Below are 16,923 nucleotides of genomic sequence, written 5' to 3'. Positions count from 1 at the left end.
CAAACATTATATGGTCTCATCCATTTGGGGAATATAAAAAATAGTGAAAGGGAATAGAGGGGAAAGGAGAGAAAATGAGTGAGAAATATCAGGAAGGGAGACAGAACATGAGAGACTCCTAACTCTGGGAAACGAACACGGGTGGTAGAAAGGGAGGTGGGAGGGGGGTGGGGGTGACTGGGTGACGGGCACTGAGGGGGGCACTTGATGGGATGAGCACTGAGTGTTATGCTATATGTTGGCAAATTGAACTCCAATTAAAAAAAATTAATTTAAATTTTAAAAAAAGAGAGAAAGAGACAGATGAGTAGCCACTCACTAGTTCTTCGTATTAAATCTACCGCCTTTCACTACGTAGTGGAACCGAGATGAGCAAATCTTCCAACATGAAAATAATTGAGTTTGAAAGTATCTCTTTTCAGAAAATCATTTTTTTCTTCTTTGAGTAGAAAGATCCCCACACTCCCTGCCAACGTGAGGTGTGGTAAGGTTAATTCTGGAATCAGAGTAGAGCAAGGATGAAACACCGGGACACCTGCACCCTGATGTTTCTAGCAGCAATGTCCACAATAGCCAAACCGTGGAAGGAGCCTCGGTGTCCATTGAAAGATGAATGGATAAAGAGATGTGGTTTATGTATACAATAGAATATTCCTCAGCCATTAGAAACGACAAATACCCACCATTTGCCTCGACGTGGATGGAACTGGAGGGTATTATGCTGAGTGAAATGAGTCAATCGGAGAAGGACAAACATTATATGGTCTCATTCATTTGGGGAATATAAATAATAGTGAAAGGGAATAGAAGGGAAGGGAGAAGAAATGGGTAGGAAATATCAGAAAGGGAGACAGAACATGAGAGACTCCTAACTCTGGGAAATGAACTAGGGGTAGTGGAAGGGGAGAAGGGCGGGGGGTGGGGGGTGACTCGGTGACGGGCACTGAGGGGGGCACTTGATGGGATGAGCACTGGGTGTTATTCTGTATGTTGGCAAATTGAACACCAATAAAAAAATAAATGTATTATTAAAAAAAAAAAAAAGAGTGGAGCAAGGGTGAGACTCTATACTCTGCCTTGCCCAAGCATCAAGTACTCCTACTCCTACCCTGGGCCTCACCACCAGGGCTATTGGGGTAAGCGTTTCCAGTCTCCCGGGAGAATCGGCCAGGGGTTAATGATCTTTCTTGCCATGAGGTTATTCTTTATCCTTCGCGTCCATTCCTCTCACTGCAGCTCAGTCCTCCTGACACAGTTTTGAAGATGCATTACAGCCTGTGTGAGGGAGATGAGCCCTGAAGCCTCAATTTCCAGTGTGGCAAAAGTCATGACTGTGAGTGCCGGAGCCGCCACAGAGATTCTTGGTTGACACCACAGCCATCCATTAAGCTGTCCCTGGAGTTAGGAGCACAGATGGTGGTAACTGCAAATGAAACTTACCAAGAGGTCTGATGATAGCTTTAAGCAGAAATTTCAATTGAGCATGAAAGCCCTTGCAAAAAGGTATCACGGGAAATTGAGAGGAAAGCAGCTTTTTACTCCAGAGAAATGGAATCCACTGTAGACAGATCTCACCTTAGGAGTGAAGGAGCCTGTCTTTCCTCAGCTTTCAGGTGAATTTGATTTTCTTCTAATGGCCAAGGAATGATACACTGGAAAGTGATACAAATATACTATAAGGTCTTCATCAGACTGCCTGAATTATCATCCTGCAGTTTGACTTTTTAGCTTTTTTAAGATCTTGGGAAAGCTACTCAATTTCTCTCTGCCTCAATTTCTATGTATAAAATAGAGAAGATAGCTGTACCAACTTCACAGAGAAGTTATGAAGATTAAATGTGTTAAAAAACTTAAGATAGCATGCCAGATTAAAAATACTGGCTACTGGTGATCCCTGGGTGGTTCAGAGGTTTGGTGCCTGCCTTTGGCCCAGGGCATGATCCTGTAGTCCCCTGATCAAGTCCCACATCAGGCTCCCTGCATGGAGCCTGCTTCTCCCTCTGCCTGTGTCTCTGCCTCTCTCTCTCTCTCTCTCTCTCTCTCTCTCTCTCTCTTTCTGTGTCTCTCATGAATAAATAAGTAAAATCTTTAAAAAAATACTGGTTATTGTCATATGTGAAGCATTAAGGATACATGATTATTTATACACATTGGCATGCGGACTGTATATCTAGAAACCTGGGTTCTGCTGCAGGACTTTGTACCTCTTTATTCCTTTTATAAGTCTGAGCAAATTTCTCTACCTTCTATTAGCCCAGAGTTGGTAAATACATATGTGCACAACATTCTTCGTTCCTTTTATATTTCTGTGGCAGACATAGGTTAATTACAACCATCTTCCATCCTGATGCCTGAAGGGTTTTAGAATTCTTGTCAACACTTTGTTCCCAGCAGCTACCATCAATTAGTCAGAATTGACACAAAAATTAAGGCTTATTTGACCTCTCAGCTTTAGAGCATATAAGCTTTTAAGGAAAGAAAGGATTGCTCCCACTCTTAGCCATCTCAGACCATGCCATCATGCTTTGCTACAAATTTCTCAGTGTGGTTGACAGGACACCATAAAGGCTATCCTTGGGATAATCCCTGTGCATCTGTAAGAACACTATGCCCACGTAGGAGCCACACCTGGGAAAGGGCTGTGGCTGGCAGGAGAATTCACTGTGAGGGCCTACTCGTGGTCAGGAGACAAAAATATCTTGAGCTCTTATTCAACCAAAGACACTAACTGATGAGTCGTACTTAGGCTTCCTTGGGCAGATGGAGGTGAGGAGGTTGCTGCCTGTGTAGGCTTCAGGCCTTTTCTTCTGTGATGCACCAACATAGTGTGTTCCTCCTAACAAGCCACTTGCTTTCCAGGCAAGAGCTTCTAGGCCTCTAGGCCCTGGTGGGCCAGCACAGCAACCTGGGCTGCTTTTGCTTTTGTTTTTTTTTTTTCTCTTTAAGTGAGGAGAGGAGAATAGCCAAGGTAAGTACTACAGACAGATTCTGATTTTTATTGTATGTCACCTACAATTACCAATGAATATCCTGCCCCTATGCTTTTTCATTTTCTGGTGATAGATGAATTTTTAAGAATACTGATAGAATTGTGTTCTATTTTAGTATGTGAAATGTTCAGTAAAGGAAGATGTCTGCGAATCACTTTACAAGTGCTTAGCTTTGATCAAAATCATCATCTTTTGCTCACATTTAATCATTTATCTGGGAAAAAAAAGCCTATTTAAATCAGAAGGCCTTGGAATGAAGAAAATGTCATGTGAATGTGTTTAGATTACAAATGATTAATGATGAAATGTAGACTAAAGTTTAAATATCAAAATAAGATTCCTGTAATTCAAGAAAAGCTATTAAGCTATTTGTAAAATAGCATGTCAAATTATTCCATAAATAATAAGCAGTTGGTTAGCTAAATGTTAACTCACAATGACACAGACCACCACGGCCATCATGTCCCTTTCTGGCCTTTGCATCTACACACCTAGCAACCTGTTAATGAGCCTGTATATCTCTTCTCCATCCTTTCTTCCTATTCTACACATTCTGTCTGGGGCGGAGCCCACTCTCTCCTTTGATGGCATATGCTGACTCTGCTTTGATGACATGATTCCTAAATCTGTATCTTCAGCCCTAATATCTTGCCTGAATTCCAGGTGTACATTTCCATCTGTTGCATACCTTCACCAACATAGCTCCACATGGTTCTTTGTTATATAACTGCTCCACCAGACTGTTCCCCAACCTGGACTCCCTATATCTGCTAAATGGCCATGAATGCAAGAACAATCAGAGCACTCGTGGATAAAAAAGTAACAATGATGGCAGAAATTTATTAAGTATTTACTATCCATTTATTTATTTATCTAATTAATTTAGGCCTCACCCAGTGTTATCAAGGATCCCCCCTCCTCGGTATCTGTCCCTAGTGACTTCCCATCCACTGACCCCACTCTACTTCCTGGCAGTCGATCCCCAGGATCTCTGCTGGATTCTCTCTTCCTTATTCCAGTAGTCATGAATAAAGTCTTTTTTTTTTTTTTTAATTTTTTTTTTATTTATTTATGATAGTCAGAGAGAGAGAGAGAGAGAGAGAGAGGCAGAGACACAGGCAGAGGGAGAAGCAGGCTCCATGCACCGGGAGTGCGACGTGGGATTCGATCCCGGGTCTCCAGGATCGCGCCCTGGGCCAAAGGCAGGCGCCAAACCGCTGCGCCACCCAGGGATCCCAATAAAGTCTTTTTATTTCAAAAAAAAATCTGTTTGGTTATTTACTTAATCCAATTCTCACAAGAGCCCTGATAGTTAGGTCTATTAATACCCCGTTTTGCAAATGAGATAATTGAGGCACAAAGAAAAATGCCTTCCTTTTTCAAGGCCACACAGCCAAAAGATGTTAGAGTCAGAACTGGAATCAAGCTGTCTGATTCTAGAAACTATCCTTAAACCCTTTGGAATATCTATCTTAAATGTAGGTCAGGCCTAGGTTGTTATTGCTAAAGAGGATAGATCTGATGGTAGTAAATGTGTTGCTGCTCAGCAATTTTTACTGCAAAATCATATAACTATCCTAGGAGAATATACTTATAAGTCACTTTGGAGTCATAAAAAAACCACTAGTTTTACAAAAACAAGGTAGTTGAAGTCCTTTCTGCAAAAATACTGTATATGCCCAAGCACAGGGAGTGAGAATGCAGGATGCCACCCTGACGGTGAGCAGGCTTGAGCATAATATTTGGCTCAGCTTGGCTTGAGCATAGAATTTGTAGGCTGAAATGGTAGAAGACAAAGACTGGGAAGGTACTTGAACAAGATTGTGAATAAACTTTAAGCTATATTAAAGGATTTGGACTTTACTCTGTAGATAAATAATGGAAGTAGGGGTGGGGGAGTGAAGCAGGGGAAGTTCATTTAACAGAGTCATTACAGAGAGCCTCCTAATGAAATAGGCATAAAATAGGCATGATTCTAGGTATTTGAAATAAAGTGAGTTTCGACCTTCAAGGAGTATACAGTCTTAATAGGGAACTTGGAAAATACACTGGGAATGTTTCATACATCATGATTAACTATTAAGAAGCTCTCCTAACCAACTTAAGGTGCCTCATGAGAAAGTAGTTCCTAGAAGCACTCAGAGATGTATAATGAGGGGAATTACACGATCATATTTGTATGATAGTTATTTTAGAAAGATGATTGTGCTAGTAGATATGGCTATTCCAAAGACATACTGAAGAAGGAAGGTCATTGAGGAGATTATTCTAATAGGCCACCTAAAGGTTGATGATCACTTGAACTGTAATAATAATAACTGAGAGATAAGTAAAGAATTAAGAGGACTTTTGGTAATAGAAAACAGCAGAGCTAGGAGGATCTCCTGAAAGTGAGTGTCATTGGAAAGGAGTCAAAGAGAAAGATTATGATCTTTCTGGTTTGGTCACCTGAGTGCCTGATTAGGCCATTGAGTTGGGGATAAAGAAGAAGAATGAGAGAGGCTGACAATGAATTTAGCTTGGGACATATTAAGTTGAAGGCACCCACAATTGGAGTTGTATGATGGACAGATATAGCCACACATCATATATAGAGTGATACTAGAGACAAAAGTTGGAAATATCCAGCATGTTGACAGCATGCAAACCCAGTTAGATTTCTCCATAGAGTATAGAAATTAGGAAGAAAGCACATGTGACAGCGCCATAAGGCACGTATAAACAAAAGAAACAAAAACGGATGAAAAGCAATATACAATGCAAGACATGAACACGTGGGCTTTAGAGCCCGAATGCCTAAATTCAAGCCCAAGCTCAGCCACTTTCTAACCATGTGAACTTAGGCAAGACACTTAGCGTTTTGGGGTATCAGTTTCTTCATCTGTAAAATGAGATCTATCTCAGAGGATATAATGATGCTTAAAAAAATCGGTGCTTTAAAAAAATCAGTGTTTATAAAGCATTTTTAATAACACCTACTCCTTAGTAAATTCAGCTTAGATTTTTTTGTCATTAAATACAAAATGTTATAAATCCGTTAGCTCCAAATATTGATCTTCATTTTGCAATCCATTTTATTTCTTTACTGTGCTGATTTTTCTGAAGGCTATGGTTTATCTTATTCTATTCCTCATTCTAGTGGATCTTGAATGAAGTATTATTAAATTCACTACTCAGTTCATGCTAAAAGTAAATCTTAGGAAAGATAAAATCAATCCTTCACAAAACACTTAACCTTGTTAAAAAAAAAAAAAACTCAGAAAAGTTCTCTCTGGGCATATCACAATGCAATCTTCTGTTTCTAAGAATTACATTGATAAACAATTTGCTCCAAAGAGATGTTTCTCCTGCTAGTTTTCCTCTATTACATTTTTTTTCACTTTTCAGGACTAAAATTGCAAAAGTGCGCTTTTCATGAATTCAGGCAGTTTCAGCCCTTAGAACAAACCACCTGTCTTTGGCATAGCCTTGAACATCACAGTCTCCTCTGTACCAGGAACTGTATTAGTTGCTAGATGTACATAATCTCTTATTCTTCACAACAGCCTCTTGAGTTGGCTATAATGTTGGCCATATAATTAATGAGGAAAAAGTGTAAAAATCTCTATCAACTCAAGGCTAGGGAATTTGAGTCTATGTAATGAATCAAAACAGAGCATCATTCAATATGGGCCAGTTATCACTTTCTTCTATAATGTGTCATTGTTTTGAAGATGAAACACATATAGGATGACCTGATGGTGGCTCTCAATAGATTTCCTGCTCTGTGTCACCACTGAAAATGCTTGGGGGGTCTGGATACCTATGGTTCATCTTCAGTGGCTTAGGATGACTAATGGACAATCATCTTTCCTTTCTGTTCAGCTCATAGAGCATCAGCCACCACCTCCTCTGGGCCATTAGAAGATTTAACACAAAGCTTTCGGGAGCTTCTTGTCTAAGCAGACTTGCAAGTTTAACATTCTTCCCGGTCTTAAAACTTGAAGCTAGTCATTTAACCCAGGACTATTGTCCTGAGAATATATCATAGTAATGGAGATAATAAGTAGAAGACATTTAGTGACAGGACTGTCCCTGTACGTTGAAGGTGTCATAATTAGCATTATAAAGGAGTTAGATAACTCATAAGATAAATAGATCATTCATAGGGCAAAAAAAAATCATATTATGGTATAGAAATAGAATGCTTCCAGACACCAAAGCAAAAGAGATTTGTTTAGGTAATAAATAGACAAATTTCCTGGAATAAAGTGGTTAGTAAGAGAAGTGATAAAGAACAACTAGGAAAGTTAGTGTGAGGCATGTTTGTGACAAAGCTTTCCAATGACACACTAAAAAGTTTGGGTATCATCCTATGGTTATCAAAATTGTCAATAAAAATGGTGATGTGAAAATACATTGTAGGGGGGTCGATCTGTCAGTAGTAGGTGCAGAGAATTGGTGATGTTGAGAAGGAATTCAAATTGTTATGAACTTCTAATTCTGAGGCAATATTTTGATATGTATTAAAATAAAGAGTGCCTATTTTGAAAGGTAGTTTCCAGTTCCTTCCAACAATAAAATTATAGGCCATGCATTGGCATAGCTTTTCTGTAAAGGCCATATAGTAAATATTTTCAAATTGTGGACATACAGTTCCTGTTACAACTACTCAACTTGCTGTGTAGCACAAAAGAACCCTTAAACAATATGTAAATGAATAAAAATGACTGTGTCCCAATAAACTTTATTTATGGGCTTTGAAATTTGAATTTCATGTAATTTCACGTGTTATAAAATATCATTCTTTTTTGACATTTTTCAACCATTTAAAAATGTACACCTGTGAGAGCAGCATCCCATAGAGATGTTGAATCAATCACTACGTTGTACACCTGAAACTAACATTATGTGTCAACTATACTCAAATAAAAAACAATATGTGAAAGCCATTCTTAGTTTGTGGGTTATATAAAATCAGGTGGTGAGCAAGAACTGCCCAGTAGACCAACCCCCGGTTGCCAACCCTTGGTTTATAGAATGTCAGTCAGAATCTCAATCCAGTATCATTTTTAAAAATTTTGAATTTTCCCCTGAATTCTTCTATTGAAAATTTGGGAGGAAATAGTTGAAGTGAGTGAAGTGGTAAAAAGAGGAAACAGACAATTAACTAGTTAGTAGGACTGACCATATTAATCCCTGGTGTCATTGGGGCAACGTATGCCCCTATATGCTTCAATCCAACAATGGCTTGTCTGAAGCCTTCAGGAGAAGAGAAGGAAAATCAGTAAGTAAATACTACTTCATTCTAGACTCAGTGTTTCAGTGATCATACAGAAAAGGCAAAATAGTGGATCTTTCTTTTATGCATATTGTTCATGATACCTTCAATGAAAGCAGGACCATGCAGTCCTTAAAAAAATGATATGAGTGAAGGGAGCTTTAGTGGGAAACCGTGTGAAGTTGGAGCAACTGTGAACAATGAATGTACATTTGGAGAGACCAGCTAGGCTGGGGTGAGTAATGAGAATTAGCCTGGGAATAGAGTGTGGAGGGAGATGTGAAAGTCACATAAAGGAGAAGTTGACAGGACATTGCTAATTGAGATGTGGAAGATGAAAAAGAGAGAGGAGTCAGATATTAAGTGTTTCTTTTACTGGGTTAGTCACTGCCACTAAAATCGGGCAGCAGTGAGAGGCTAGGAGGGCACTGTAGGCAGCAGGAAATGATTTATTAAGTGTTGCTGATGAGAAAGTAAAGGAGAAGTGATGTCGTCATGATGAACCAAATAAGCAAATGGTCCCCTGCATCACACTATGTAGAACCCCCCTCATTTCTTCAAGGTAACTTCTTTTGATCACTTAGCGCTGGTCATGTCTTATAAAACAAGCATATCCAAATATATTTCGCTATTTATCTTCAACCTTTTTCCCCCAGATCTGTTTGCTATTCATATCACAAATATATGGGTACAACAAACACACAGTATGGCAAATAATTTACAGGGAGGTGCAAATAAAATAGGAGTTCAGAAAAGGGAAAGATTGCACAAATGTACATTTCTAAACTCTGAGCTTTTTTTAAATTAGATTCAGAGGAAGAATTTAGTGATTCATCAGTTGCATATAACATATAAGAATTTAGTGCATATAACATATAAGTGCATATAACATATAAGAATTTAGAGATTCATCAGTTGCATCTAAGTGCTCATTGCATAACCTTAAACACCAGGGTTCAGATAAAAATGTCTTTAATATTTGCTTACATTTAACGCATAATCATATGTTAAGAAACATATAAAAATGAAGTGGCCAATAGACAGCTACCAACTGGTTTCCTTAATTATTTTTTTATTTTTTATTTTTTTTAAAGATTTTATTTATTTATTCATGATAGACATAGAGAGAGAGAGAGAGAGGCAGAGAGACAGGCAGAGGGAAAAGCAGGCTCCACGCAGGAAGCCCTACACAGGATTCGATCCTGGGACTCCAGGATCACCCCTGGGCCAAAGGCAGGCACTGAAATGCTGAGCCACCCGGGAATCCCCTAATTATTTTTTTAAAGATTTTATTTATTTTATTTATGAGAAATACAGAGAGAAAGAGAGGCAGAGACACAGGCAGAGGGAGCCCGATGTGGGACTCGGATCACACCCTGGGCTGACGGCAGCGCTAAACCGCTGAGCCACCCGGGCTGCCCTTCCTTAATTATTAATTAGGAAATATTTAGAAGTCAAAAGTTTCCTGACTGATTTGCTTTTTGCAAATAAGTTAATTTATGAAATAAAATTAACTGGAAGCATTCTTAGCCTCTTTTACAATGAAAAAAGTAAGCCCCAGAAAGTTTTTTAAGTTGCTTGCTCAAGATGCCACAACTAATCACAGGCTTCAGAATTAGAATTCTTCTTTAATATGTTAGAAGGTACAAAAAAATACCAGGTTCTCAGAAGACATTAAGAAAAGGCATTAAGATCCTAATGTATGACCTGACTCCTTCAGACTCACCCCCAGACAAGCTGCTGCTGGTATATGACCGTGAATGTCATGCTACTTCTCTCTTTGTTACAGAAAATTTACTGGAAATAAATAACTCAGCCAATATGTAACTAAATACATTATAAATTTCTTTACTGTTACAACAACTACAAATAGATATATCAAAGCTTCTTCAAATTATGGTAAAAAAGAAGGTACAGAGAGTGCAAATCAGAATTAGACTAACAGTATTATTATCTTAATGTGTCATTTAAATACTACATTCCCATTCCAACTCTCTGGAATTTAAATTAGTCCAGATTAGATCTTCATATATTATGTATACCTTTTTATTAGTGCTAAAGTATGCATTTTCATCCAAACAAGTATAATAATTTTGTCAGATTCCTATGAGAGCAATTTTAAGTATATAGCAAATTGTTATATTACAATTCATTTTTCATATTTTTTTTCATAGACTCGAGTCAAAGGAGCCTTTCCTGTCTGTTGGGTGAGTATATGTCTAAAGATTTTAAATCACAGTTCTGTAATTGATTTTTAACAAGGTCTTCTGGGATGGTATTTGCAGTCACATAATTCCATTTTCAAAGTCATCCCATATCATTGGATGTGTTATATCCTCAGCAGTATTGCTGTCTGTGTTTTATAAAGACTTCACCAAAATGTTCACCAAGCTATTTGATGACCTTGGAAATTCAGCAGATGAATGAATGCATACAACAGCCCGTATCCTCTACAAAAGCCAAATGAGGCATACAAGTAATTTTCTATATTCTCACCCTGTAAGGTTAACGCTCAGATTGGTTTTACTAATTCCTCTGTACCGCAACTTCACTATTCTTAGGCTCTAGTAATTTTTTTTTTTTACTTTTTTACTGTTTCTCTTGATCTAACCTAGTGTTTCTTCTCCCTTTTTTCCTAAATCTAGTCATTTTTTATTACTTTCTCTTAATCTAACCTAGTATTTCTTCTCCCCTTTCTCCTAAATCTTCAAAATCTATGTCTGTCTCTTTCTCCTTTTCTCTCATTTCACTTTTATTTCTCCACTCCACGCACATTGATCACTCTTCTGAATGTAGAGCTGAGAGCCATGAAGCTAATTGAGTAAAACCAACACCTGCCTCCTCTGGTAGCATTCTGAGTCACAATACATGTTCTAATAATAATATATTGTTGACAAGAATAGACTTGTACTATTGTATTTTGCTAATTAAGAGTCAGCAAAGCTGTTTTTATTGATATTAGCAAATAATCCTTTGACTAACATATTAAAATGTCTCGTTAGGGCACTTTTGCATACTGAGCATTATGGTTGATGTTATAAAGTTTCAAAAAGTTCTGGAAGATACTGTAGCTTAAAAGCAATCATTCCATAGTTGATGGGGGGGAAAATCACATATAGGCAACCATTATATCCATGGTTAATGACCAGAAACTTGGGATGGGGTAGATTTTTAAATGACCACATTAGTTTTCTTCTATGACGTTTATTCACAATCCTTGAATATTTCTGTCACTCCTTGAGCAATATGGTTCCCTTTCCACTTTCTACTCCTCATAAAAGCATTTGAGAAAACTATTTGAATCATGAGAATCAAAATAATTGTTAGGGATGCTGGGAGAGAAAATGGAGTAGATGCATTTATTAGAGGATTTTATGAAAAAAATTAAAGGTCAAGTTGATCTGGTCCAAAAAAAATCGTTAGAGCATGCTTCTTTCCTTCATTGATCATCAGCTCCTATTGTTAAAAACCTTTAAGCCTGAAGAGATCTTTTATTTTGAATGCATATGTGTCCTGCCCTCAAGTCAAGAGGGCTGAAATAGCTTCTCTTCATGCCTCACTTAATGCAGTTTCTCTGCAGCATTTCCTGTTCTCCCAACTTCTTTGAAATAGAATTCATTTTTTACTTTGTACCTCTCTTTTACAAGGGCAGACTCTAAGTAATCTTTGTTTTAAACTTATCAGTATCTTAAAACTCTGTATTAGAGACCTGAAAAAAGTTTCCAAACAAGAATGACATATAACTCAGCAAATGCCTGAAATGGGAAAACTGGCATGGCAGTAGGAAAATACTGCTGTCCCTTAAATAGGTATTAAAAGTTAAGTGGGATAAAACATGCAACCCAAATGGTTCTGTAGACGGGACACTTTATTATACACTTCATCATTTTCCTCCAAGAAAATTATTTTAAATAAAATTGTCTAAAGTTTGGATGAGTCTCTCTCCTGACCTTGAGAGTGAACATAATGGACACATATGAGACTATCGGGCAAAGGTAGTCTAATATAGAGAACTATTATTCAAATTTGTGACTTTTAATTCTGTCGATTAAAAGGAATTAATGCATGGTATATAGTCTTTGGTATGAGTTGACCTGTCAGTCCATAACACTGAGTTTTTCTAGGACCCTGCACACCTCACATTATAACTTTAATTCTGTGTGCAATAAAAAATCATATTAATGAGTAGATCAATTCTAAATATTGCATACTTCAGTCCATTCCCTGCCAGTGTCTTAAAGCACTTGTTAATATGTACTTCTAGAAGTTGCTTTTGCCTTTGTAGGCTCAGACACTTATAAGCTATGTGTATTGGTTTAGGCAATTACTTGAACCCTCAAGCTTTGGGTTCTTATTTGTGATATGGAGATTAAATTAGATAAATTAGGGGCACCTGGGTGGCTCAGTCAGTTAAGGGTCTGCCTTTGGCTCAGGTCATGATCCTAAGGTCCTGGGATCAACCCCCACATCAGGCTCCCTGCTCAGCAGGGTGTCTGCTTCTCCCTCAACCCCCCCTCCTCCCCATGTGCATGTGCATCGGTGCTCTCTCTCTTTCTCAAATAAATAAATAAAATCTCTTAAAAATAAATAAGAAAATTTAGATCGAGTATTTACGACTGTTTTTGGTACATAATTGCATGTCAGTGTTAGCCTTTATTACATATATGGAAGGTACAGTCACTTATAACACTCCAAAGAGTCAATCAGAGAGCTCTGAAGTAGTTCAGAGAATGAAACTCCACTTTAACTCCACTTTAACAGGGCCTTCTTTGAGTTACACATGGAAACTAAAAGCTGTTTTCATAATGGAGAGAAAAAAAACAAAAATTGTGAATGGAATAAGCTATCAAACAAAGATGAGTACAGATAATTGTTTTGTATTTTAATGATGAAAACTAATAATTGTCATTAAAGTTTTTTAATGGAAAGAAATATTGAAAAAAATTAAAAATATATCTCTTCTTAATATACATTAGGGATCAAAATTCTTCCTTTCGTAAATGTGCTATACTAATTCATTATGATATAAAAATGTTAAATGTCACAACATAAATTCAATCTGAATATACCAGGGGAAAAATTTGTCACAAAGTTATAACATAGGAAATATTTGCTTATGGAAAAAGATTAGGGAATTGTAAAAGGAAGTTAAGTGAAACCTCAGATCTCAGAACTTCAACCGAAGATTGATATGAAAGGAGCTTTCTTTCATACGCACCAGTAAATGATTAATAAAGTAATGTCATTAGGAAAAACAAAAAACAAAAAACCCCAAATCTTAACCTAGAGTGAGGCAGGAAGGCTTATCCCAGAGTCTGATTCTGTTTACCCAGGGTTAGGCCAATAAATGCAGTGTTTTCCAAGGCTGTTGAGCCAAGCCTAGAAACCACTGTCTACATCATGGTTGCATTCTCCTGACTCCTTCTCTTACAGACATACACAGATTGTTCTCACAGACATCTTCAGTCCTTAGAATGTTTGCAGAAAATCTTTGAAATATAACTTCCCACAGTCTTTCCCTGTTTGGGATGCATATGGTGGAGGTAGACACATTGATCTAGAACTGTCTTGAGGTTCACTCATCAGAGACCAGGATGCATGTAAAGAGACCAGATGATATGCCATGGAAGCCTCCGTGGTACACAAGGAGCTCACTACCTATGCTCAGGTGCATCAAGACTCCTTCTGATGTTTTCCCAGACCAAAGGCTAGAAATTAATTAAATATTTACATTATTAAACAATATAATGTAAATATTTAATAAATACTCTATTAAATGTTGAATAAAATGTTTTATATTTTGCATTATAAATGTATATGTAATAATATACTTATTACATACATTACATTTATTAAATATATGATACAAAAATATTTGTATTTTAAGTAAAATAAATTTAAATAATAGATTTAAAAATTAAAATTCTTTCCCCTCTCGCTCACCCAACAGTAAAACACATCAGTTAAGCAAACTTGTTTTTTAGCGTGGAGCTTAGGCTTGCATGTTGCAAGAATACTAAGTGTGCGATAGTCTACTCACTCACAAAATGTTCCATTTTAGAGCAATTAAGAAAACTCTTCTGACAAATGTTTCCTTTTATGTGGCATCAGATAGAGTCTGATTTTGGAAATAAGCTGGGAGAAAACAGGCATCAAGTTTGCATTTAAGAAAGTGAACAAGAACCAAGTGATCATCTCAATTAAGATTCTAAGATACAAATCTTAGTTTAAAACCAGTCCTGCCTTGAAAAAGCTTTTACAGCTTTTTAATGAAAAATACAGATGAAAGGAAAGGAAGCTCCTGTTCTTTGACGTTTAAGATTCACAGCATAAAAGGGCATGTCAAGACAATGCATGAGTTCTCTTCAAGTACAAGTGACTGTTGACACTTTGCAGACACTGAGCCACTTTAAAAATATACTCAAGGCACTAAATGAAATTTTCCATGTGAATTATTTCTTCTTACTTCTTCAGCATGAAGTTGACCTTTTAAAAGACTTTAAATATGAGTCAGTTGTATTTTGGAATCGAAATTTTGGTTCATACCAGTATTTCAGAAGATGAATTTTTGCACGAGTAGCTTTATTATAAGAAGGATTATTTATCACATGGGTAAAAAAAAAATTGTTCAGACTTTTTTCACTGTATTTGGATAATTTAAGTAACTAAGGGGTGCCTGGGTGGCTTAGTTGGTTAATAACCAACTCTTGATTTCAGCTCAGGCCATGATCTCAGGGTCCAAGGATCAAACCCACATTGGGCTCCACACTCAACCAGGAGTCTGCTTGAGTTCTCTCTCTCACTCTCACTCTGCCCCTCCCCTTGCTCTCTAAATAAATAAATAAATAAATAAATAATCATAATAATTTTAAGATAATACTGATAAACCTCAGAATTATTATTTCTCAGGCTTGTGTGAGAGACATTCAAAACAAATCAAGGATAAAAATAGCAGAATTACTATATTTATCTCTATCAAGGCTCAATGAGTGAGCTAATCATGGCCCAGGCAAGCCTGGATCTCCTATATCCCCTAAGACACAGTGGACCCATTCTACTAAGTCCAAACAAGAGGGAACGAACACTGCCAGGACAGCAAAGCTCACTTTACATCTAAAATTGGTCTTCACATAATTGCTAGTAGCTATATTTTTAAAAATAATTTTGCTTGAGAGATATTTTCCCCTTTTATTTCCAGTCTTCTAACTGAATTTGGATCTTCAATATACTTCTGCTGTTGGTATGAAGACATTATTAAATCTTGACACTCTTACTATGTCCAGGTTTTGTATGAGACCTTTTATTTACTAATAGATAGTATACGTTGTTATAGTGTTAGCTACCTATTTTAAGAGCTTAAATTCTCTCTCTTTTTAAAGATTTTATTTATTTATTTGAAAGAGAGAGTATGAGCAGGGGAAGGGGAGGGGGAACAAGGAGAGGGAGAACCAGCCTCTCTGCTAAGCAAGGAGCTTACCTCAGGGGCTCTATCCCAGGACCCTGAGATCATGACCCTGAAAAAGTCATACTCTTAACTGACTGAGCCACCCAGGGACGCCTAAGAGCTTAAATTCTGTAACTTGGTTTCCTTGGTTTGAATTCCATTCAAGCTAGTTACTTCCTAGCTGGGTGCCTTGGGCAATTTGTTTAACTCTTCTGAGCCTCATCTCCTCACCTGAGGTAATAACTTACTCTTAAGGCTGTTTTGAATGAGATAATATTGCAAAGTGCTTAAAACTGTGTCTGACATCTAGTAAACAGGAAATAAATACCAATTACTATCAATATCCTGTGGAATAATTACATTATATTAATAGCTTTTTCCTAAAGGAGTAAGTTCCACCAAATGACAGAAGTGTCAATTAATTGAATCCCAAATACCTGAATATCCAAATCCTGGTAATGCAGGTGAATTCTGGGCATAAAAGTCCAAAAGAGAGTGAAATCAGCACAGGAATGAAGGCCTGCCTTATGGGGGAGATTTTTGAGGAAGATAGATAAGAAAAAGTAAAATAGCATTAAGACAGGAAGACAATTCCAGAAGGTACTTAGATTTATAGAAATATCACAACAATACTAAAAACTTTAATAATAAGAGCATGAAAAAGGGAAGGCAATACCAATTTAGGGATGGTTTCAGTGGAACATCAAAACATAAAAAAGAATTATATGACTGCTATAAAATCATTCAGGAATTAAGAGTTTATCTTAAGAACTGAGAAGTTGAAGAAAATGGCCAGATTGTCAGGTAATTTTTCTAGACAAAAAGTAGGACCTGAGTTAATCCTCAAGGTGAGATTAAGAATTCAATACAAAAAAAAAAAGAAAAAGAATTCAATACAAAATTGAGAGAGGGAATAGGATGAGCTTCCTTTTCATTCTGTGGATTCAGTAGAGTCATTGCATGTTGTATGTTTGCTTGTCTGGTTTTTAACCGAAGAGTAATGATATCCAAAGTGAGGTCATAGTGAAGGCATTTAGAAGGCTTTTGCAATAGTTCAGGCATGACTTGAAAAGACCCATGACTTAAGCAGAACAAAATCACCTTACACTTGTTACAGTGGCTATTATCAAAAAGACCAAAGATAATAAATGCTGATGATGATGTGTAGAAAAGGGGACCTTTGTGCACTGTTGGGGAGAATGAAAATTGGTGCAGCCTCTACAGAAAAC

At 37.1% G+C, this 16,923-nt stretch overlaps 1 protein-coding gene across 8 annotated transcripts in view; it reads left to right on the top strand.

The window, feature by feature from the left end:
- RALYL (RALY RNA binding protein like) overlaps positions 1-16,923 on the top strand; it is a 709,315-nt gene that overhangs the window by 580,394 nt on the left and 111,998 nt on the right. For all 8 annotated transcript variants that reach the window (XM_041768619.1, XM_041768615.1, XM_041768623.1 and 5 more), the window contains one exon: positions 10,425-10,457. In XM_041768619.1, the coding sequence (XP_041624553.1) occupies positions 10,425-10,457 (33 nt within the window). The remainder of the gene's footprint in view (positions 1-10,424; positions 10,458-16,923) is intronic.

Source organism: Vulpes lagopus, chromosome 9 (genome assembly GCF_018345385.1).
Source record: "Vulpes lagopus strain Blue_001 chromosome 9, ASM1834538v1, whole genome shotgun sequence".
Lineage (NCBI taxonomy): Eukaryota > Metazoa > Chordata > Mammalia > Carnivora > Canidae > Vulpes > Vulpes lagopus.
This window is presented reverse-complemented; position numbering and strand designations above follow the sequence as displayed.